At 39.5% G+C, this 23741-nt stretch overlaps 1 protein-coding gene across 1 annotated transcript; it reads left to right on the top strand.

Moving 5' to 3' along the window:
* The first annotated feature begins 9687 nt into the window (after positions 1 to 9687).
* On the top strand, positions 9688 to 23705 carry gabrr1 (gamma-aminobutyric acid type A receptor subunit rho1). Its single transcript, XM_017454096.3, has 10 exons — positions 9688 to 9947; positions 14834 to 14884; positions 15195 to 15301; positions 15813 to 15880; positions 16228 to 16451; positions 19305 to 19387; positions 19742 to 19882; positions 20529 to 20681; positions 21501 to 21697; positions 22452 to 23705. The coding sequence occupies exons 1-10, from the start codon at positions 9844 to 9846 to the stop codon at positions 22749 to 22751; spliced, it is 1428 nt and encodes a 475-aa protein (XP_017309585.1). The 5' UTR covers positions 9688 to 9843; the 3' UTR covers positions 22752 to 23705.
* The last annotated feature ends 36 nt before the right edge of the window (positions 23706 to 23741 follow it).

Here is a 23741-nt window from a genome sequence, read left to right as displayed (position 1 = left end):
ACAAGAGGATGTATTCATTTGTTTTCCATTGAAAAGACATAAATTGTGGTCTACTTTAATTATATATATATATATATATATATATATATATATATATATATATATATATATATATATATAATGTGTGTGTGTGTGTGTGTATATATATATATATTATATATATATATATATATATATATATATATATATATATATATATATATATATATATATATATATATATATATATATATATATATGTGTATATGTATATATGTATATGTATGTTCTCATTGATTTGTAAAACTTTCACTACTGACTCAAAGCTTATACAGCAAACTTGAACTAACTGAACCTAATTGAAGATTTTTAAATAACATCCAGCAAAACTAGCTTTAGGTTTGTTGGGTATGGATAAAGTTACTTTTGTCTCTGTAATTAAACGACTGTCTGCCCGAATCTGATTATGTGTATGTAACTCACCTGTACAACAAGATGTTCATTCAGGTCAACAGAGCAGTTTTAGCCCATACTGCCCAGGGCGTGTCTTCTGCCTGGTTAGCCAGCACACTCCCCCTTACTGCAAAAAAAAATATATATATATACATATAAAAAATGAATGTATGCTTCTTTTTTATTTCTAGATAAAATAGATTTTTTTTTCGATATTTCAAAAGGTTGACTTAACTACAGTGATAGTTAAATGCATGAGATTGTGTAATGAGTATCTTTCCATGATGTCTCTGTAAGCATTTGTCTGGGTTTTTTTTTTTTTTTTTTTTTTTTTTAAACAGTTCTAAATAAAGGTTTTACTTCTCTTTTGGTTGAACTGACCCACCTTTAGGTTTCCTGGACTGCAGCTGATTGCATAGTTCCACAAATAATATCTACACATGTAACATCTTTGCTCTAATAATAAAAATATGAACATAAAGATATGTATTCATAAGCATAAACAATGATATGTTTAAAAAAAAAAATTGATGGGGGGTGGAAAAAAAAAGTATTCATTAACAGCATTAGTACTTTGGTTGCAAAGCGAGTGCTGGAAAGTAAAGCTTCAAGACATCTACGGTAAGAAATACTAATAAGCTTTTTGGGTGCATTGTTGTCCAATTTTGGCCCTTATTCTTAGAAGGAAAAAAAAATCTTCAATTCGGCAAGGTTACAAGGATCCCGCTGATGGTCTTGCAATTTCAAAACTTCATACATTTTCAATGGGTTTCAAGTCAGGAGATTGGCTAAGCCATACAGGGCTGAGTTATTTTTGGGTCTGGAGCTCCTTCGGTGAGTTTGGGAAAAGTAAGGACTCATGAGGCAGGTGTGAGAGTGTGGTGTTGATTCATTTGGGGTTATTTCCCGGTAGACTTTTTAACCAAAATATTAAATCTTAAACCAAAACAACTCTTCCACACTGGAAAAGCAATTAACCTGAGTGAGTGGTGACAATAGTTACATTTTAATGCTTAACTGTTAAGGATTAGTTATTGGCCATCAGATCAATAAGACAAGTGATTATATTTTGTTTAGAGTTTGCATGTTCTCCCCATGCTTTGGAGGTTTCCTCCGGGTACTCTGGTGTCCTCCCCCATTCCAAAGACATGCACTGGATGCTGATTGGTATTTCCGAATTGTCCATAGTGTATGAATGGGTGTGTGATTGTGCCCAGCGATGGATCGGCACCGCGTCCAGGGTGTCCCCCCGCCGTGTTCCCTGGGATAGGCTCCAGGTTCCCTCGTGACCCTGTGTAGGATAAGTGGTACAGAAAATGGCCCTTATGACTATCATATGTTTAACCGCTCTGCTATAGTATTTTTCAAGTACTCAATTCAGCACACTTTGAATACTTTGCAGAATCTGGTGCACGGTCCTCCAATGAATGACCCCTGCGCTAAAAGATGATTGTGTATCATGTAAATAAAAACCATTACAGCAGTATCAACAAGGGGTCACACTGGATAAATCTCTCTCTCTCTGTCTCTCTGTCTCTCTCTCTCTCTCTCTCTCTCTCTCTCTCTCTCTCTCTCTCTCTCCCTATCTATCTATCTTTTTTCATTTTTTACCTCATTAGAGTACAGTGACCTTTAATTGCTAAACTGAACAAAACTCCCTAGCATAACCTCAACCTTCTCTTGACATTTCTTTCTTCGATGTGCCAGAGAACCGAGGTGTTTGTTATTTGATGAGATTTTCTAAATCCTCCGAGGATCTTGCTTTCTCAGACAGAGATCTTATGCATGTGTGTAAGCCAGTAATCCGTGTTTGAGACTGCATTCTGAGGAGAGTTAATCCCTCATACATACAAATATTATATTGCACTCAAAGGACTCGAAGAAGGTTCAGTGTTTTCAGAATGGGAATAGTCTCTTGGCAGCCAGAGGTAGTATTGACTGAAGCACGACTGAATGATAAATCAGTAGGTGGAATAAGAAAGAAAAAAAAAAAGAGAAGAAAAAAAACGCAAATGATTTATTATTATCTAAGGTAGACAATTTGAGCTTTTACAGACTTTTTAAATCAGAATAAATGAAAAGAAGTGCAGCTTTTGGTACATTGTTTACGGCAGTTGTTATGGTAATTATGGAGTTACTCCACGTTAGTGTTTCCCCTGCATATTTTAACCTCAGAAAGGACTTAAGCATTAAAGTTAATGGCCATAAATAAGTCGTTATATTTTTGCTTCGTATTTGGTGCTTCACGTTACCATTTGAGACGTCTGACCTCAATATCTCTGCTCAGGATGATCCTATAGTGCCTTGGAACAAAAACTGAGAAAATCTCTAACAGGATAACTGTACAATATAAGCTATGTTGTGTTTTTTTTTTTTTTCTCTCCTAACAGTTTTCTTTGCATGACCAAGTAATAGTTTTAAACAAGTATTAAAATGAGCAAAGAGCTTATTTCGTACGTAATTAAAGGCGGCTCGTTTTCTTAGTATGGTTTAAAAATAGGGGAAGCATCTGATTTTTAGCTAGCCATTCTATCAGACACCTCTCTCTGTCTCTCTGGAGAATATCTCTGTGATCATATTGAACAAAGTTTTATTCATCTATTCGCAGCAAATTGTACTGCAATTTTTAAAGACAACTGATAGCAAGTCACTCTTAAGCAGTGGTTGATGATCTGCAGTTTGTGCATTAGCTATATAAATAGATGTTTGAACTGTGAGCCCTGTTCTGTCAGTCAGCTGACAGCTGCTTAGCACAGATTAAGCACTAATAAAGTGATACAAACGGGGGAAGATAAAAGGTTATATAATACATGGAGGTTGGCTCAGCATCGAAAACTACCCACCAAATCCAGATTAGTTCCGTGTAGGGGAAGCGAGACAGATGGGGGTGTTTAAAGGCAGGAGAAAGAATGAGGGGGAAATTATATTTCGGAACATTTACGACAATTTATCTCTTGGATATGGATGCGATTTTGTTAAAATCAAGGCACAGACCTGAGGCACAAACTGTCTTGGAGGGAAATGTTGCAATGCAAAAAGTGACAGGAAAGGTTACAAAAGCGTTGGCGAGAGTCATGCGATCACAAAGCGTCCGAGCTGCTGAGATCATTCAGACACGAAGAGCTAAACAGGAGATTCAGAAAGAATGTAAAGACAATAACTGCTGCTTAAAGGAGCGGTTTGTAAAATGTATAGCCCTCTGCTGCCTGAGAGGTGATTCGTGCAATTAAAAACATAGTCCGCACCACCTTCTGTCTTTAAACTGCCTTGTAAAAATAGCTATTTTAAGGAAATGTGTCAGAGCTGGGGGTGGAGCTAATTTCTGGGCCAGAAATATGTAAGCAGAAACTTGAAATGAAGAAAGTAGGAAGCTGTGATCAATACTGAAAATCACAGTTTTCTAGAGTATATTTAAAGATAAATCATTTATTACTGGTATAGAAACACTTTTTATTGTTTCAAACTGCAACTTTAAGGCACGGCTAAATACAAGTACGCTTGTCACGATACCAGAAACATGCCTTCCGATCCTATACCAGCTGAAGTATCACGATACCACGCAATATTGTGTTTATTCATAATTCAAATCTAGAAAATGAAACAAATTTACAGAAATACACAGCTATAAATGAAAACAGTCGAACCAGATTTTCCTCTGAATACTTTATTAATGAGAATGAATCACTGGCTATTGGAAAAACTCAAGAACACTTCTACAACTGGCAAGAAACTATATCAATGGGAAACACACATTTCATCTATTGTTACCTAGAGCAATGAAATCGTGCAAATGGAAATTGTCCTCAGAGAACTAATAAAGAACACATCATTAGGAATATAAAAAAAACTGCATTTAGAAACAAACTCGAAAAAATTATCATAAAATTAGGAATGCTAGCTCGCTTACTATCAAACATGGCTAATTTTATTATTTACACACAGCGGCTAGCATAACAGCTCGCTAACTATCAAACACGACTAATATTATTTACACACAGCAGTTAGCATAACGTTAGCTCGCTTGCTATCAAACATGGCTAATTTTATTATTTACACACAGCGGCTAGCATAACAGCTCGCTAACTATCAAACACGGCTAATTCGATTATTTAAACACAGTGGCTAGCACAATGTTAGCTCGCTTGCTATCAAACACGGCTAATTTTATTATTTACACACAGCGGCTAGCATAACAGCTCGCTAACTATCAAACACGGCTAATTCGATTATTTAAACACAGTGGCTAGCACAATGTTAGCTCGCTTGCTATCAAACACGGCTAATTTTATTATTTACACACAGCGGCTAGCATAACGTTAGCTCGCTTGCTATCAAACACGGCTAATTCGATTATTTAAACACAGTGGCTAGCACAACGTTAGCTTGCTTACTATCAAACAGGAAATCTTTAAAGATTAAGGTGGAAATCACAACCCATTTTTATTATGATTATTATTGTTGTTGTTGTTGTTGTTGTTTTTATTGTTTTTCTACTTATTTGATTGGACACTTGAATTAAATTGGTTTAATCCAGCGCTTCAAAACTGAAAAAAAACAAGTCTGTATATGAGTAATGTCAACTTGTGGACTGTAGAATGTGTGCTGAGTGGGTCCAGGGGGTTGCTTTAGAGCTAAAGAGGTCTCTGATTGCAAGAAGTTTAAGAACCCCAGATCTAAAACAATAATAGAGTTAAATAAATAAAACGCTAGAAGTTTCCAGAGGTTCTTGTTTGGAGAGTAGGCCTTGTCAGTCAAATGGTGCCATCTAATGGACATGTATAGGTAGGTAAAGGTGATGAAAGACCACTGATGCAGACCAATGAAGCTTGAAGTTGAAATGATAAGAATCTACATTACTGAACTTGAATACATGGTTCACTGTAACGGAACTTTTTTTTTTTTTTTGAGAGTAATACATTACATATGTTAATAATAACAATTATTATCATTATTATATCTTCAGGAACTATGTTATCCTGGTCAGGGTTGTGTTGGATCTAAGACACAGGGTGTGAGGTGTGAAAACCCCCTGCTGGATGACACGGCGGGTAATTTAGCATAGCCAATCCATGAGGTCGGAGGAAACTGGTGAACCCCGAGGAAACCCACGCAGATACAGGGAGAACATGTGAAACTGCACACAGACAGTTATCAAGGTCGGGATTGAACCGACTATGCCTTAGCAGTGATTCAGCAATGCTACCTGCTGAACTACTATATCACTATAATGACAATTATTTACAGCAGATTATAATTTTTTTTAAAAAGAAGAAAAAATTAAAGAGTAGTATTCATGACTATACTCTGAATGTCTTGTGTTATGTTAAATTCCAGTGCAGAGTTTATGTCTAGCCTTGGGTGTAACACACACTAAGGTCAGGCCAAGGCAGAGATTAAGGAATAAAGGATTTTACAGAGCGCTGTACAGACTTCAGTAGCCTGAGGATGTACACACTAGCCATCGTGCAGACAGATAAAACCGATTTGTTTTCTAAAGTGCAGAAGATCTCAAGTGCAGCACTCGAGAGTCATTTGCGAAGAGAACTCCTGCAAGACAAAAAGGACATAAATGCCATGATATAACACGACAAAAACGCCTATGCATTACGAAACAGTCCAGAGAAATATCATTCAATAGCAAAAACTTGTCATAAACCCCGCGCATAAGGGAAAGAAAACGCTTTCTGTCTTGGATACAGGACTGGAGTGCACTATACTACAACACAGCAAACACTCTTGTTAGTATGGTAGTCACTTGGGCCCTGATTTACTAACGATGCGTATGCAATTACCTAAAGTGCGGACACAAATAACGGGCACGTTGTGTTTGATTTACAAAGAATAACTGTATAAATGACGTCAACGTATGAGGAAGAAAAGAATATTCAAATACGTTTTTTTGCAAACCTATGTGTCTAATTGCTTAGTCCAAACAATGAAAGTGTGCACAAGTGGACAAATTATGCCATATAACCATTCTAGTTCATTCCGCCTTTTATTTAGGGAATAAAACACGACTAGGCATGCTGTTATAGGAAAATAATTAATAACAGGGTGGTGCAAAGAGTCACTCTTGGCAACCCAACATTGTTTATTTTCCTATAATAGCACAATCCCAAAGTGGTTTATTCCACTTACACAACAGCAATTTGCCAACACTTACAGTTTACACACAGGTCATACGTGACATAACTTGCATGCTTACATGGAAGAGGTTGTGGGGTCATGTGACCTACAGAGCATCTGGCAACGGGTTAAAGCCAGAAAGTACACACATGTCCATAAGCCCTTCTACACACAGATCCACACTGATTTAAGCATTAAGGAGAGGTTTTCAAAAGCGAGGATGATAGTTTGTTGTTGTATTACTGCTTTCACAAAATCACCACAAAAAAAAATTTTAAAAAAAATCAAAATATAAGTCCAGATGCACACAAATGAGCTTGTTCTGTCCTGTCGAGTCAACTCATAGATTTTTTGGTGCCATTCAAGAGAATGGAACGTTTTGGGGTTTTTTTTATTTAAAAAGAAGAAAATAGCTCACAATCATTCCAAAGACTGTTACTCAGACAACTGGAGAAAATATGTAACATTCCTGTAACAAAACAAAACAAAAACATTATTTAAGAAGTTTTGTATGTTGTTCCATCCAGGGTGGATCCTCCCACCTTGGGCCCAGTGTTACTAGGATTGGCTCCAGATCCACCATGACCCTGATTAAAGTAAAGCGGTTCTAGTCTCCAGGTTGGAACCAGATTGAAAACCCATCCATCCATCCATTTTCCATACCGCTTATCATACACAGGGTCACGGGGAGCCTGGATCGGGTGAAAACCCATCGCAGCTCATTGCAAAGCTGTAGACTGAAAGAGTAGAAAAAGATTTTGAAATATTCTGCTTAGGGGAGGCTCCAAGAACCTTTTCTGAGTGTCTTCAACCTTTTTAGACACTGCGGAAAAGCATCCCAGCGCTGTTATTCTCTCCAGGAAAGGCTTTTATTTATTATAGAGGTGCCAATAATTTTGAAACCTGTGTTTTGACAAAAAAAAATTGAAGCATTTAATGTATGAATGTAATGTGTTTGCAAAAATAGTGGTGCAATAGGCACCCTCATATTTAAATAATTAATTAATTAAATAAATAAAGTCACTTTTATGAGTGCATGTTCTCTTCTGAATATATCATTATTTTCACAGAATTAAAAACAAACAAAAAAAAAGTTAACTGTAGATGTTGTCAAGCAGAAATGACAGAGGATGATCTTTCAGGAAGTGCTGACAAAATTCAGCTTGCTACAGGCTGGTCCCGCCATGGGTTACCTTTTGAGTCAGGATCCTCTCAAGGTTTCTTCCTTGTGTCGTCTCAGAGTTTCGCCTCTGGCTTGCTCATTAAGGATCTAAATCTATATCCGGATTCCTGTGAAAATGCTTTGTGAGAGGGTGGCATGGTGGCACAGTGGGTAGCATTGCCACCTCACAGCTCCAGGGTCCCCACATCGAACTTGGCTTACTGTCTGTGCGGAGTTTCTCATGCGTTCCCTGTAGGTTTTCCTTTGGTTTCCACCCAAAAAAACCTTCAGGTAGGCAGATTCGCTGCACTAAATTGCCCCTGGGTGTGAATGATTGTGTGAGTGTGTGTGTTGTATTGAGATGGACTGGCATCCAATCTGAAGTAAATTTTCCAACATTGCATCCAGTGTCGCATAGCAACCCTGACTAGTATAAAATTGATGCTGTATTAAAATAAACCTGAACTGAACTGAATTTACTCTAACCATGTCAAATTCATAGGTGTGCTGTGTTTGGCTAGCAAAGCTGATTTCTGATTCGTTTTCAGAATTTAATACCCAGAACTTGGTTACTGTAGGCTGTTAAATTGCTAATTTGCCAAATGTTTGTGGACACCTGACCATCACACCCATATATGATTCTTCCTCAAACTGTTGCCACAAAGTTGGAACTGCACAATTATCCAGCATGTCTTTGTATGCTATAGCATTACAGTTTCCCTTCACTGGAACTAGGAAGCCCAAACCATGCTCCAGCATGCCCCAGCATGCCCCTGTGCACAAAGCGAACTCCGTGAAGAGGTGGTTTGCCAAGGGTGGAGTGGAAGACCTCGGGAACCTTGACCTCATCCAGACTGAACACCTTTGGGAGGAACTAGAACAACACCTGACCTCACGAATGCACATGTAGCTGAATGAACACAAATCCCCACAGCCATGCTCCAAAATCTAGTGGAAATCCTTCCCAGAAGAGTGGAACGTATTATAACAGGGACTGAACCTGCGGAATGGGATGTTCAATGAGCAAGCACATATGGGCGAGACGGTTAGGTGTCCACAAACTTTTGGCCACACCGTGTATGTTAGTGTTAGTGGTAGTGTTTCTAAGTGTTACTACTTGTTAGTACTTGCATTTTATTACAAACTGATATTTACACTCGGGCGCTAGCACGTGGTTAGCACGTCCGCCTCACACGTCCAGGGTCGGGGGTTCAATTCCCGCCGGGGCCCTGTGTGTGCGGAGTTTGCATGTTCTCCCCGTGCTGCGGGGGTTTCCTCCGGGTACGCCGGTTTCCTCCCCCAAAGACATGCATGGTAGGCTGATTGGCGTGTCCAAAGTATCCGTAGTGTATGAATGGGTGTGTAAGTGTGTATGTGATTGTGCCCAGGCTGTACCCCGCCTTGTGCCCCATGCTCCCTGGCATAGGCTCCAGGTTCCCCGTGACCTGGAAAAGGAGTAAGCGGTAGAAGATGGATGGATGATATTTACACTCTGCTGAGAGAAAAAAGAAACACTCATATAATGTATAATGGGAATTGTATTGATTTTAATAGAAACTGTAATGGTCTCTATTGTAGGTCTCTATTGGTAACTTGTTGATTTCTATTGGAGACATATTATGTCTAATGGATAACATTAATTACCAATAATCGTAATGGTTTTAATGGTTAACTAATGGTTTGTAATGGTATTGGTATTTGAAACCATTCGAATTTCTGTGATGGTTTCTCTTGTTTGTTTGTTTGTTTTGAGAACTGAAAACTCTCCTGTAAGTGGTGCTATTATTACATAATATGCAGTAATACACACAGGTGATTCATGGGCTCGATCCCAAATGGCTCCCTTTTGGACGCAGGGAGCCTACTGTGTACATAATTCATCCCCTTGTCTGTGCACTTCTGTAGGGAACCGGAAGCGGTTTGGGACCGAGCCGGGGTATTAATATCCTTGCTGAGTTTGGGGCGGGGGGTATTTCCTCGTACGTGTAGTATGGCACTGTAACACTTGCGGCAGGGAAGCGTACCCTTTGAATGAGTTTTGTTTTCTTGTTTTTTTAATCAATAACTGCAGCTGAACACTTGTTTACAAGCCGGATCATTTCCCGCGCTTTGATGACGCTGCCATGCGCGCGGACTGGCTCGCGCTGCTCTGTGTGGCGCTGCTGGGCGCGTGCCGCACCGAGGCTGTAATGAGAGGGCGAAAACTTCACACCTGCAGCCAGCTCAGGTAAGAAAGGCATTTCACATACACCGTCTTTAACACTAGTTTCCACTACAAATCCCATTACAGACCATCAGCTAACCATTAAGGATCATTATTGGTACTTAATGGTATCCACTAGACATAACATGCCACCAATAGAAGGCAACAAATTACCAGTAGAGACCCAAATGGACCATTAGAGTTTCCATTAAAACCAACACGTTTCCCATTATATCCATTACAGATTCTATAAGGGTTTGTTTGTTTTTCCTTTTTTTTTTTTTTAACCTAAAAAAATGTCTAAAGGAGCACATAGTGTAGAGTGTGCTGTGTCTAGTTATTGATAAATTGGGGGACATGGTGGTTTGGGGTTTGAATCCTGCCTTCACCTCCTCATGTGCAGAGCTTGCATGTTCTCCCTGGGGTTTCCTCCCCAAGGTCCCCCAGTTTCCTCCCCCAGTCCTACCCAATATTGCCTGATTAGCGTTTCCAAATTGCCCATAGTGTACAATTGTGCCCTGCGATGGGTTAGCACGCCGTCCAGGGTGTCCCCCACCTTGTGCCCCGAGTTCCCTGGGATAGGCTCTAAGCTCCCCTGCGACCCTGTGTCGGATAAGTGGTATGGAAAATGGATGGCTTTTCTAAATTATATCTATATTCTGAATGATAGAACTGAGATGCACATTATTTTCTTTTCACCAAACAAACTTGTGCAAGATGAACATTCTATTCCAGGACAAAGATGTTACATACTTACATACGGTAATTAATAATCCATCCATCCATCCATTCATTTTCTGTACCGGTTACCCTTACTGGGAACCTGGAGCCTATCCCAGGGAGTATCGGGCACAAGGCGGGGTACACCCTGAATGGGATGCCAATCCATCGCAGGACACAATCACATACACATTCACACACCCATTCATACACTACGGACACTTTGGACATGCCAGTCAGCCTACCATGCATGTCTTTGGACTGGGGGAGGAAACCGGAGTACCCCCGCAGCACGGGGAGAACATGCAAGCTCCGCACACACAGGGCCACGGTGGGAATCGAACCCCCGACCCTAGAGGTGTGAGGCGAACGTGCTAACCACTAAGCCTCAGTAATTAATAATGATAACAAATTGTGCATGTAATGCATGTACTTCCCCCCCCCAAGCACCTGGCGGTTTCTTTAAAGCTTCCTTCCTTTTTATTTTTTCATACCTCCTTTTTTAAAAATTCTTTTCTTGTTTCTTTGAACTGTCTTTTATGTAGCAGAACCCTGCAAAAGAGGGTTTAATTTTTAAGTAGGTTAAGAAAGCTAGAAGCATTAATAATCCAGTAACTCTTTGCGGGACCCTTTTTCTAAAAGTGCATGCGATTTGGTATGTGTTTTTGGTATGTCTATCTATTTATTTATTTATTTAAAATAAACCCGTTGAAAACAAAACGTCTTCTGATTGGACCTATGCTGCACTGTGTGTAGATGCTGTTACTGATAATAGACATTGCAGTGATAGCAAAAGTTCTTGGTCCAGCACTGTAGGTTTTGTGGAAATGAGGTCATGAAAATGCGAGTTTAGTGACAGCTGAGGGTGAAGGTTTATCTAGACGCATCATATTATTGTTATTGATCAGAGAGGCAAGAAGGATGAAGGTTACAAATGATGCATGCTGCGCAATTTTAATCAGCCGAATTTGTTGTGCTGTGCTCATGCTTTTAATTAATTGAGACAAAAAGCCAAACCAATCAGCCAAATGAATGTCACCTGAAGGAGAGAAATGATCAGGAAAACACTTCTCTGATTAAACATGTGCACTCATTCCTGTCCATCCAGGATAACGTCTCCCTCTGACATCTCATGTCACAAATTTATATTTAAACCCACTTAAGGTGTAGATGCTTTGCTTAAAGCGTGCCTATTATAGTTTTCAAACGTGCCTAATTCGGTTTTAAAGGTCTCATACAAAAGATTTACACGCATCCGAAGGTAAAAAAACACTTTAACGGGCTCATAATTTGAATTACAGCATTACATTTTTTTCCCCAGTGTCATAAACGACTCGTTAAATGATCCGTTCTAAAGGATTCATTCTAAACTCCTCCTTTCAGAGAGCATACTCTTCTCTGATTGGTCAGATGCCCCAGTCTGTTGTGATTAGTCTACTGTTGTCAGCGTGTTTAAAAAAGGAAACGCCCACTACCGTAACGAGTTTCGGCTCCGTCTGTCCGCGAGCGGCCGATGAAAACCAGAGGCGGGGCTTTTTGTTACAAATCTACGTAGGTTAGTACAGGAAGTAAAGTCTGGAATCACTAACGACTCGTCTCAGCTGTTCAGAATCGATTCCTTCTTTTGGGAGTCAATAACCCCCCGTTTTGTCGTGCGCTTTGATTTTTTAAACTTTGCAGACGTTTTAACATTCACGAACAGCTCTATAACACATTACATGAAAGGTAATATTTGAAAAACCATAACAGGTGCACTTTAAGACCTGCTAAATGTCTTATTTAACGAAGAATGAACCTCAATGCTGATCACAGAGCAAATAAATAAATGAAACTAACGTGTCGTGTTTGTTTCATTCCAACAGGACAACACTTATCCGAATCTCCTGTGTTGTAAATTGAGGCGGAAAGAAATTATACCACAGCACCGTTGAATTCTTGAATCTGATTGGTCAGAAGGTGTCGAGTAATTTCCTATGACATGCGCTCTAACAGTAGTCCTGGGTGAAACTCAAATCACAGGTTTATATCAATGTGCGTTTTCTAATACTTTTATCATTTCTATTGTAACAGTAGTTAATAGTATATATCCTAAACTGGGAACAGTCTCTATCTCTACGTGTCTGCTTATTTATGCAATTATCCACTCAGCCAATCATGTTGCAGCAGTACAATGCATGAAATCATGCACATACTTAATCTTCAGCCGAGAGCTTCAGTTAATGTTAACAAATCAAACATCAGAATGGGGGAAAATTGCACAATTCAGTGAATACGTCCAGATATTCCGCTGTCGAACTCATGTACAACAAGAGAGATAGTAATTTTCCAAATTCACACGCATGAGGTTTTCCGTTTTGCACATGAGTCATGACCGCTCACATCATAAAGTGATGTGGAAACACAATCTGACAGAATTAGGGAGGCTCTGCAGAGCTTTGTGAGACAGAAGAGGCACGAGACGGGATCTGGAATGACAACCTCTTAGAGAGCAACGTGCTGAGGGCACCAAAGCACTTAAAGCAGTGTCACTCAGGAAGCGACAAAGAATGCATGCATGCATGAGAGTGGGAGTGTGTGTTCATGTACAGTATGTATGTGTGTGTTTGTGAGTGACATTATATAACGCTTCTTTTTATTCTTAGTTTACTGGGGTTTTCCATTCAGTTATTTTATTTGCGTTTTGAATCCGTGCGTACTGTTGGGTATTAAAAACATATGCGGTAATGATGGTTTTATCGTAAGAAGAACTTCTCTTTAATACGATTAGACTGCAGCATATTCAGAGGTGACTCGGGTCTTCAGATCGCAGATTAATCTAGCGTTAGGAAACGAGGACTCGTCTGATTTTCATTAACCTGACCATATTCTGTTCTCGCGTAATACCTTTGGCCCGTTCACTATGTTTTTTTTTTTTTTTTTTTTCCTTACTGTATTCTGTAAACCTTGGATTCTGGTGGATTTGAAAGCCTCATAATCACCCGTGACATCTGTGGAGTAACTTCAATATCTTTCATTTATTATGACCTTCGTGTGTGAATTACGTCTGTGTGTGTGTGGGGGGGGAGTTTGAGATTTCAAAGTATGAAGACAGCACAATGCAATATCACATTACTCCATGTACCACAGTATCGCTTTTCAATGAAGATTTGCCTATCGTTTGTATGTTGTTGTTGCTGCTGTTTTTGTTGTTTTTTTTTACACTTCTGTGGCAGGGACACATATTTTTAAGTATTAAAAGTGGAAAAAAATACGCTCGGTGGCCATTTTAATAGGAACACCTGTACCCCTGCTCATTTATGGAATCATCCATTGAGCCTTTACGTCATCGGTGCACACAATCATGCAGATACAGGTCAGCTAAAACTCTGTGACTTTATACCAAATGGAATTTCTGCCTGTTTTGGCGGTGCCCGTGTTGAGTATTCAGTGGTTACAGGCTCATATGAAAGAATTTGCAGCTTTTATGATTTCATTACGGTACTTAGTTGTGGTATTCGGTGCGTTTTATCTCTTAACCAGAGTTATTTTGGAGAGGTGTGAATTGTTTGCCCAGCAGGGGGCTCACACCCCTCTGCTTTCCCAATCGCCCTGCTCACCAGTACCTAAACACAGAGTTACGATGCTCTACACACAGAAACCCAACTGTGTCTTGACCGATCTTATACCAGACTCGCAGCGTTAAAATAATTCATTTGTTTATACCGATTGAAAATGTCAGTTAAGTTCATTTCCATTCCGCCGTCAGCACGGAACGCCAGTGTTCCGTGGCCTGCTTGCTGGTGTTACATGTGCTGGTTTGAATGTTTCAGAAACTGCAAATTTTCACACACAACAGTCTGCAGAGTTCACACAGAATGGAGCAAAAACAAATAAAAAATATTTTTTAAAAACTGTCCAGTGAGCGATAATTAATAAATAAGCCAAAGTTATTCTGTCTACAATCTTGAACTGCATGGTTATGGTGAGGAAAAAACAATCAACACCTTCTGACTGAAGAGATTCAACGCTGTTATTATAGAAGATGAATTTAACAGTGCAGTGATTTCTGCAAGTCAAGCCCAGTTTGACACAGCAAAGACATAATTTCATGAAACACAATCACATTAATGTTTTCACATATGCAACATGTAAAATAAATAAATAAATAAATAAAAATTTAAAGCACAATACTTACTGTAAGCTTGTTGTAGATCCCGGAGAGATGCTACAAGAACAGAGGAAGGAATTCACAAGTCTGGAAGGTAATCAGATTCCTTGTTATTTCTCACAGGTTTTATAGCAGGTAGTTTACCACAGGGTGTAAATTCGCATTTGTAATTTTAAACCCGATTTTTAAAAAAAGGACCCAAGACGGACCTGTGTAACTCCCTATGCCAATCTGCTCTGTGTATCCTAACAGCATTGTAAAGTTAAACTGATCTTAACACATAGACCGAGAGTTTAATATATTTAATGTTGAGTTCTACCACTTGTGGATGACGTTTGTGCTGTGATGCTTTGGACAAAATTTCGCCTTGTTCGTTTTCTAACTATTTGTGAACTATTTTGAAGTCCCATTCTAAAAAGGAGCCCCGACATCACGAAGGGCTCGGTCCCGAAATCCGAGCACCTCCTCAGGATCGATGACCACGATTTCACAATGCGGCCTGGCTTTGGAGGTAAAACAGCAGCTAAAAACACAACACAGAAGAGCATGACCGAGTAAAAGCTGTGCACAAGAGATGTGGAATTGTGCGTATAAAGTATCGTGAAGGACTTGCACCGCTCTTCAACACAACATACTCGTAAATGTCAAACTGAGCAAAAGAGCCAAACATTTCTCAAAAATAATGGGCGGGGCTGTGTTCGCCAAGAGTTTTAGGGATAAAAGGAGCTCCTAACAGGTTGATTTAGGAGAAACTCTATTGGCCATGTCACAACACCTATCCCTGATTATTTTCCTATTACTTCAGACCTTGCTGTGTTTAATTCCTTCCACAATTGCTGCTTACACTTACAAAAAAAAAATCTAGAACCCTTAAATGTTCATCAGTTGTTCCACATGTTGTAGAAATTTCTATGTGGAGTCCTATCATAAAGGGTTCCAAACCAGAACCCTTTAAGTAAGCTAAGAACCCATACAGTAACTTTACAAAGAACGCATAAAAAATCCCTCAATTTTGTTTTCAGGCCCAGCAATTCCTGTGGGCGTGGATGTGCAGGTTGAAAGCTTGGACACTATCTCTGAAGTGGATATGGTAAGAGAATCTATTCTTATTTTTGGCACATTCATAGCACTACAGTCTAATAATATACTTTTTTTTTTTGCACATGTATGTGGGAGTTTTTTGTTGTTTTTTTTTAAATTAGGAATTATTCAACAATACGCAGGTCCATAATCAAGGTAAAAATAGGCAAGCTAAGTTTAAAACCAAAAAACTCGACATCAAAAATTTAAAAAAATGAAATGCCTCATCCTTCCTAGAGTTTCCTTGGCAACAGTTCAAAACAAACTATCAAACGCCAAGCCTGGATTGATTAAAAATGTACTGCAACAGTTGTTGTTGTTGGTGTTGTTGTTGTTATTGTTGTTGCTGTGTGTCAGGACTTCACCATGACTCTGTACCTGAGGCACTATTGGAAAGACGAGCGCCTGTCCTACCCAGGCAAGACCAACCAGAGCATGACTTTTGATAGCCGCTTACTAAAGAAGATCTGGGTCCCTGACATGTTCTTCGTCCACTCCAAACGTTCCTTCATCCACGATACAACAATGGACAACGTCATGCTCAGGGTGTATCCGGACGGCAAAGTACTCTATAGTGTCAGGTAAACAAGTGATGTTACAGTTAAACCATTTCAGAGAAGCCTTTATACAGAACGACTTACAAAAGTACTTACAAAAATAACATCGGACTGTATTTAGAGTCGAGTTAAACATATGTAATGAGGAGTGGATCAGATTGTTCACTACTTATACAGTTGAGCGTAAGATGCATGTGATTTTGCAGAAAACAGCGGCATCCTGGTACATAAAAGCAAGAGATCATTTAAAAAATAAATAAATAAATAAATAAAAAGAAAGACTATTATGATGACATGATATGGTAAGAGTGTAGTATACTTGCAATATACTGTACAAAGTATCCCAAAAGTCTCCATACATAGGGGAATGTGTTTGCCAGCACCACGTCGGTTGTGCCTTCGTCAAGTGGGCGTTCGTGTGTGTGTGTGTGTGTGTGTGTGTGTGTGTGTGTGTGTGTGTGTGTGTGTGTGTGATGTGCCATGTTTCCCGTTAAAGTCCATCAAAACCTTGCGACAGCTTCCTGATCCAGCCATGAGAATGATTTCAATACGTTCTTAAGGCACTCTTAAAGCCTATCTGGAAAAATATATATATATATATATATTAGACCAATGAACTAAGTATTAAAAATTTTGAAAGACATTTTGCTGAAAATGTGTTAATATATGGAGACTTTTTGGGACACACTGTATATTGTATGAACAGTTCTTGTTATCCATCATATAAATAATCTGCTATCACGAGCAAGTGTTTATGAACAGACTTGCATATAACTTTAGTCTGTACAAATAGAAAGGTTGTGTAAACTAAATTAGAAAATCCAGTTGAAGAAGAAGAAATGTAGGGTGGAAGGGACATATTAGCTGTGAGACATTTTGAGTAACTATCAGAGGGCTGAAATCAATGTCCATATGGAATCAAATCAGAAGACCATAATCTCCACAGGAAGAACCATGGCATGTTAAAGCTCTCATAATCTCCTAGGCACTGGCTTGTCAGTGGGTTTAGTGCGTCCCCTAGATGTGATGTCTCGCTTTAACTCTGGTATTATTTGATTCTCCACAGCTCATATTAGTTAAATCTCCACCATACAGGACAATGCATGGTGGTAATTCTGCTTCAATTCCAGGAATTGCGCAGATGTGTGCAAATGTGAGGCCATGTGACTGGCCTGTAGGAAACACAAATCTAGCTCATAGATGAGGGTTTAATCTCCTTCCTGCGACTGCAGCTGTGTCACGTTCACTCACACCAAACGCATATAGTCTAGGCTACATATAAAGGAAAATTAAGTAGCTAATACTAAGGGTATGATTCTCGCTTGGGGTGCGAGAGGTTCCGGGTTCAGTCCCGGATGATGGAACGTTAATCAGGGAAATGTCTGAAACAAAAATGACCCGTGTGTGCTCTGAAACATTTCTGTAATTGCTTTAATTTGTCACGGACAAAGTGAGGGTTATGGTATTATTAGAATGATTCTACGAACGTGCTTTTATCTTTATTATAGGAGTGGACATTTTTAAAAGTACCTTTTATTATGATGTTTTGTCAAACTTCAATTCAATTCAATTTTATTTGTATAGCGCTTTTTACAATAGACATTGTCTCAAAGCAGCTTTACAGAAATATCAACATGGTATACAGATATTAAAGGTGTGAATTTATCCCAACTGAGCAAGCCACTGAGTGGCGACGGTGGCAAGGAAAAACTCCCTAAGATGTTTTAAGAGGAAGAAACCTTGAGAGGAACCCGACTCAGAAAGGAACCCGTCCTCATCTGGGTAACAACAGATAGTGTGAAAAAGTTCATTATGGATTAAATGAAGTCTGTATGGCGTTAGGAGCAGCCGTAGTCCCAGCAGTCTGGAATTAAAGAAGATTTGAGCTCCATCAAACCTTTGATGTTGGACCAGATTTCCTGAATGACAGTTCCTGAAACAGTAGACGCGTTCGTCTTTACCTGAATGTGTCATTTTCTCTCTAAATGGCTTAAAGAGTGGAATGATATGCATGTATATTAATCATTTTCTATAAAAATGAGCAGACATTCGTTCCAGAAAGAGAAAAAAGAAAAACCCTCGCCTTTGACCGGGGGGGGCACAAACTATTTTCCACGAAGTCTGTATTCAACAATCAGCAGCACTTATGATCATTTGTATTTGAAACCTTCTGACACTAATTAAACGTTCATCATTACTGATTAAATAATCAGTGTATATAATTCATTAAATAACCAGTTATCACTTACATTATAGCAGTTATAAACAGTTGCTCTCTCATGATCAACCTCTCTTTTTTCCCCCTCTCTCTCTTGAAATTAAAAAGACCAATAAAAAAAAAACACACAGCTTATCATGTTGCTCAGAAACCACAGTGCAAGTGCAAAGCCCTCTGTCTTAAACACTTTCCCATGTCGGCAAACATTAAGCCACAGCTTTACCGCTGATCAGTACAAAGACCCGATGTTGGAAACTCCTTCCATAGATGCTAGGTAAATGTCTCCTCACAGAAAACATCACCGTAGCAACCGTTACACAAGGTCTGTTTGTGTGGTGCATCCGACATACAAGTCCCTGTAAGTTCATACTTTAGTAATGATAAAACTAGAACGCTTGCATTAATATAAACCTGTGATTTGCTGTGCAGTTGTAACTACTGTCAGAGAAACTTAATCCGCACCTTCCGACCAAATCAGTACTGAGAATTCAGCAGCACTGTGGTATAAATATAGTGCTAAAAGGCACTGTTGGAGATTAGAAGAATGCTTACAAATAATTCAAGACAGCCACAAAGCTTTATAAATACCTGCTTCATAGAATGTTTCCAATGATTGTGTCTAAAATTATCAATGGTGTGTATGTGTATAACATTTTCAGGGTCACAGTTACAGCTATGTGTAACATGGACCTCAGCCACTTTCCACTTGACACCCAGACATGCTCGCTGGAGATCGAGAGCTGTGAGTATCTATTTCTTTATTCAGTAACTCAAACTAATGAATCAGTTCTTCCCCAACTATCGGGTCTACTGTATTTAACGATGGCGTTAAGGTGATGCGTCTTAAACTTTGTTCGGGTCTTTCAATCGGTCTCTTTCTCGAGCTACGTCACGACCCGGCCATGTTCTCCGAAACGCAGAAAAAAAAATGTACTGCTCAAATTCCGTCCTTCAAATTGTAAATGCGTGATATTTATTAACCTGGAAAGAACGTCTGACGTTGCCTCAACCACACTTGCCTCAAACACTCAACTTTAAAGAAGTTCTAAGCTTATCTTTCTGAACGATTTCTTTTCCGGTTTCTTTACACCTGTAGATGCGTACACCGACGACGATCTGATGCTGTACTGGAAGAAAGGGAACGACTCTCTGAAGACAGATGACAAGATCTCACTCTCTCAGTTCCTCATTCAGGAGTTTCACACCACCACAAAACTGGCTTTCTACAGTAGCACGGGTACTGCTTAGTGTGTCTGGAGCAAGATTTACTCGTAAGGTGCTGAAGAATATGGGGGGAAAAAAACAAGGCAATGTTTAACAAGTGTAATAAAATGTTATTAATAATATTAATAACCCCAGTGTTTTATAATAATCAGGCCCTACTTTGTTATGCACCACCAGTGCAGTTACCTTTGGAACTACTGGTTATTTTTTTGTTGAGCACTAATAGCAGAGTCATCGTGAACGTGATATGTCCAGCTGATTAATCGCCTATGCTATATCCATGCTCGTTCCTTTTCAAGGAGTTGTAGATGTGGATCTAATCCTTTGACTTTTGCTAATCTTATTATTGTTAAAGAAAGCTTCCAGGCATAGCTGATTGAAGCAGAAGAAGTAGAAATCTTTTATAAGTCACATATACATTTATTATCCTTGCATATTCCAGTAAGTTGGGGTCAGAGCACGGGGTCAGACGTGATACGGCAGCGCAGGAGCAGGAAGGGTTAAGAGAATTGCACCGTTTTATATGCTCCGCACATGGCATCATGGTCACAGGGTGCACTCGGCAAAACATATGAACACGTGGGAATGCTCCACTAGTTCTCACCCTGGTGAGCCAAATTGACATTCTTGTAACTCTGACTTTCATTCTCTTCTTGCAGGTTGGTACAACCGTCTTTACATCACGTTCACCCTGAGACGTCACATTTTCTTCTTCCTGCTGCAGACCTACTTTCCCGCTACTCTGATGGTCATGCTGTCCTGGGTGTCCTTCTGGATCGACCGGCGCGCTGTCCCTGCCAGAGTTCCTCTTGGTGAGGCACACTTTTAGATTTGATAATGTCCCTTTTTTTCCTTTTTACAACACCGGTTCCAAAAAAAATATACGCTTCCATCCAGATTCCATCACAACGTTACTTCTGAGCGACTCCGCCTCTCTAAGATACTCTTTTTATACCCGATCACGTCACCGACCTGTTGCCAATGAACCTAATTATTTGCATATATAAATGTTCCTCCAGCTGTTTCTTTTCAGCCTTTTGTTGCCCCCCGTCGCAACTTTTCTGAGACGTGTTGCGGCCATCAAATTCAAAAATGACCTTTTTTTTTTTTTTTTTCCTTAAAATGGTACGTTTGTTCAGTTTAAACGTTTGATATGTTTTCCACGTTCTATTGTGAATATAATATAAATCATCGCATTCTGCTTTTATTTCCATGTCACAGAGTGTCCCAACTTTTTTGGAACTGGCGTTGTACACAATTCCTGCGTTTGCAAGTGCAATCGTCATACAGTCTACAATCGTGCTACGATATCATGCTCTAAAACCTCATCATCCGGCTCATTTTTACCACTAATCTAAACACGCCCTAAATATGGATAAACGTTTGGTTAGGCAGTGTATTACTATGGCAATGATGCTGAGATATACAGTGCAACCCATAGGTAACTGGATAGTGACAGTCTTATAGTATTGGCACTGTACTCCCATTAGTTTTCATTTGAAATGATGTCTATAGTTCAAGTATATTTCCAAAAAATTGGAAAGCCATGTATTGAGTCTCTGATTTCTATATATTTCACCCAGTACACGTGTAACCTTTTGTTTTTTTACTTATTTGTTTTATTTCTTCAGGAATCACTACGGTGCTCACCATGTCCACCATCATCACAGGTGTGAATGCCTCCATGCCTCGAGTGTCCTACATCAAAGCTGTGGACATCTACCTGTGGGTCAGCTTCGTCTTCGTCTTCCTTTCCGTCCTCGAGTACGCAGCTGTCAACTACCTGTCCACTCTGCAGGAACGTAAGGAGAGGAAATTCAGAGAGAGGGTATGATAAAGCCAAACTATTATAAGTGATATGAACACATGCATGAGGGATAAACGATTTCATTTGTGTTGTGTTTTATCTGAGACATTCAGTTTGGGTTTTCCAAGTCGTAGAATCCTTTTAATTAGACTATGCCCCATTTTGTTCAATGGAACTGGCCTTCAAACTTCCCTAAAGGCCTAAAGTCTACAGTGACGGTTCCAGTCTAAGCTTTAGCACACGCGGAAGTGTCTACACGATAAAATCACTGTATGGTTTCGATAAACGCACGTGTCAAACCGTCCTCCACTGTTTCACTTAAGATTTTTCCGTTTCCCTAAAACGCCCACTCGGAAATGTTTACGTAGCCCGTGTCTTCACTTCACTTTTCTGCTTTCTAATGGGCAACTTCTTAAATTTATGCCAGTTCATTAAATTTTCTAGTTTTATACGAGTACAAATACTGTAATGCACGTTATTAGGATGGATTCTTGATGTGTCGTGTTACTTGTATTTTTAAAAATTGCATTTAATTTGCATTTTATTAATATATTACGTAAGTGTTTTTTAATCAATGTTTAATTTATTGATTTATTATTATTAGAAATACTAAGAGCATTGATTTCTTTGATCAAATTTGAAACATATTTGACTTTAAATTAAAACCGCTCAGAAATGTTTAGATGCTTAACATTGGTGGTTCCTATAACAACGAGCTTAATTATTGCCGTAATTATGAAGAGAAGTGAGCTGTGAACCTTCTCTCTGCCTCCAGCTGCCGTGCACGTGCGGGATGTCTCATGCGGGCCACGTGATGATGAGCAGCAGCTACAGCGAGATGGACACCATGACCACGGGTCATTACGGCATGTCTGAGGTGAACGGAGACAAGCGGGAGCACATGCTGGTGCGGTTGGCCATGGACAAGGAGCAGGGCATTCACGGCCGAGCTGGAAAGACTCGCTCCTACAGCAGCCTCTGGATCGACACCCACGCCATAGACAAGTACTCACGTGTGATCTTCCCAGGAGCTTACACGCTCTTCAACATCATATACTGGTCCATTTATTCCTAACAGTGGCATACCAGAGATGACCGTTTTTTTCATCCAGACAGCGTTATCACGATGAAGATACTCTTCAGTGTCCTAGCTCAGTCAGTCTGCTTTAGGTCACACCCACGTTGGGTTTAAATCCAAATCCAGATACAGATATGAATATTTGGAGCTCTAAACACATACAGATAGTAGCGTCGTGTTGCAACACCATTTCTGGAAGCACCAGGCTTAGCGTATTGAAGAAGAGAAAGTATTTATTAGAGAAATTATATTTCTTTGCATATTCCTGGAAGTTGGGTTCAGAATGTACTGTAGGGTCAGTCGTGATACAGAACCCCTGGAGAAGATAGGGTTAAGGGCCATGCTCCAGGGCCCCAACAGCTGCAGCTTGCCAGTGCTGGGGCTTGAACCCCCATCTTGTGTGTACATTTCACAGAAGAGCAGAACGGAAGATGCCAGGCGCTCACATTTACTGCATCCTCATTGTATTCTAATATTATTGTTGGATTTAAATGAATTCCCTTAACATTTCCCCTACGAAGAGATCGCCATTGTAGGGGCCAGTATTTTATTTCCTCTGGTGAAGATACAGTAGATGAGCCCTTAGAAGGCAGAAGAGTGAAAACTGGATTCAGGAACAGAACGTAAACGCAAGACGACAGACATGCAACTATTGTATATTCAACAAACACACATCCCATACACACAACAGACTGATGATACGCAGTGCATGGGTATTGTACGTCATGAAACACTTGTATTGTTGCATATTTACATTGAATTGAACACATCCTGACATTTCTGTAAATACCTCCAAAACGTGTTTAGATCTGTGAATGTGAAAATGAAATGTATGCCTGAATGCATGGGTCATCCTTAAAGACATCAGTTTGTTGTAGTGTAGAAAACAATCTTACACTTGCTGTATTCTCTTGTATACATGTATAGGGGAAATAATCAACTTCAAATTCATACACTACGTCTTTCGAGTCTGTCTGTGTGAATATG

The sequence above is a fragment of the Ictalurus punctatus genome, chromosome 2 (assembly GCF_001660625.3).
Source record: "Ictalurus punctatus breed USDA103 chromosome 2, Coco_2.0, whole genome shotgun sequence".
Classification (NCBI taxonomy): domain Eukaryota; kingdom Metazoa; phylum Chordata; class Actinopteri; order Siluriformes; family Ictaluridae; genus Ictalurus; species Ictalurus punctatus.
The sequence above is the reverse complement of the archived record's forward strand: the minus strand, read 5'-3'. Positions and strand labels throughout refer to the sequence as shown.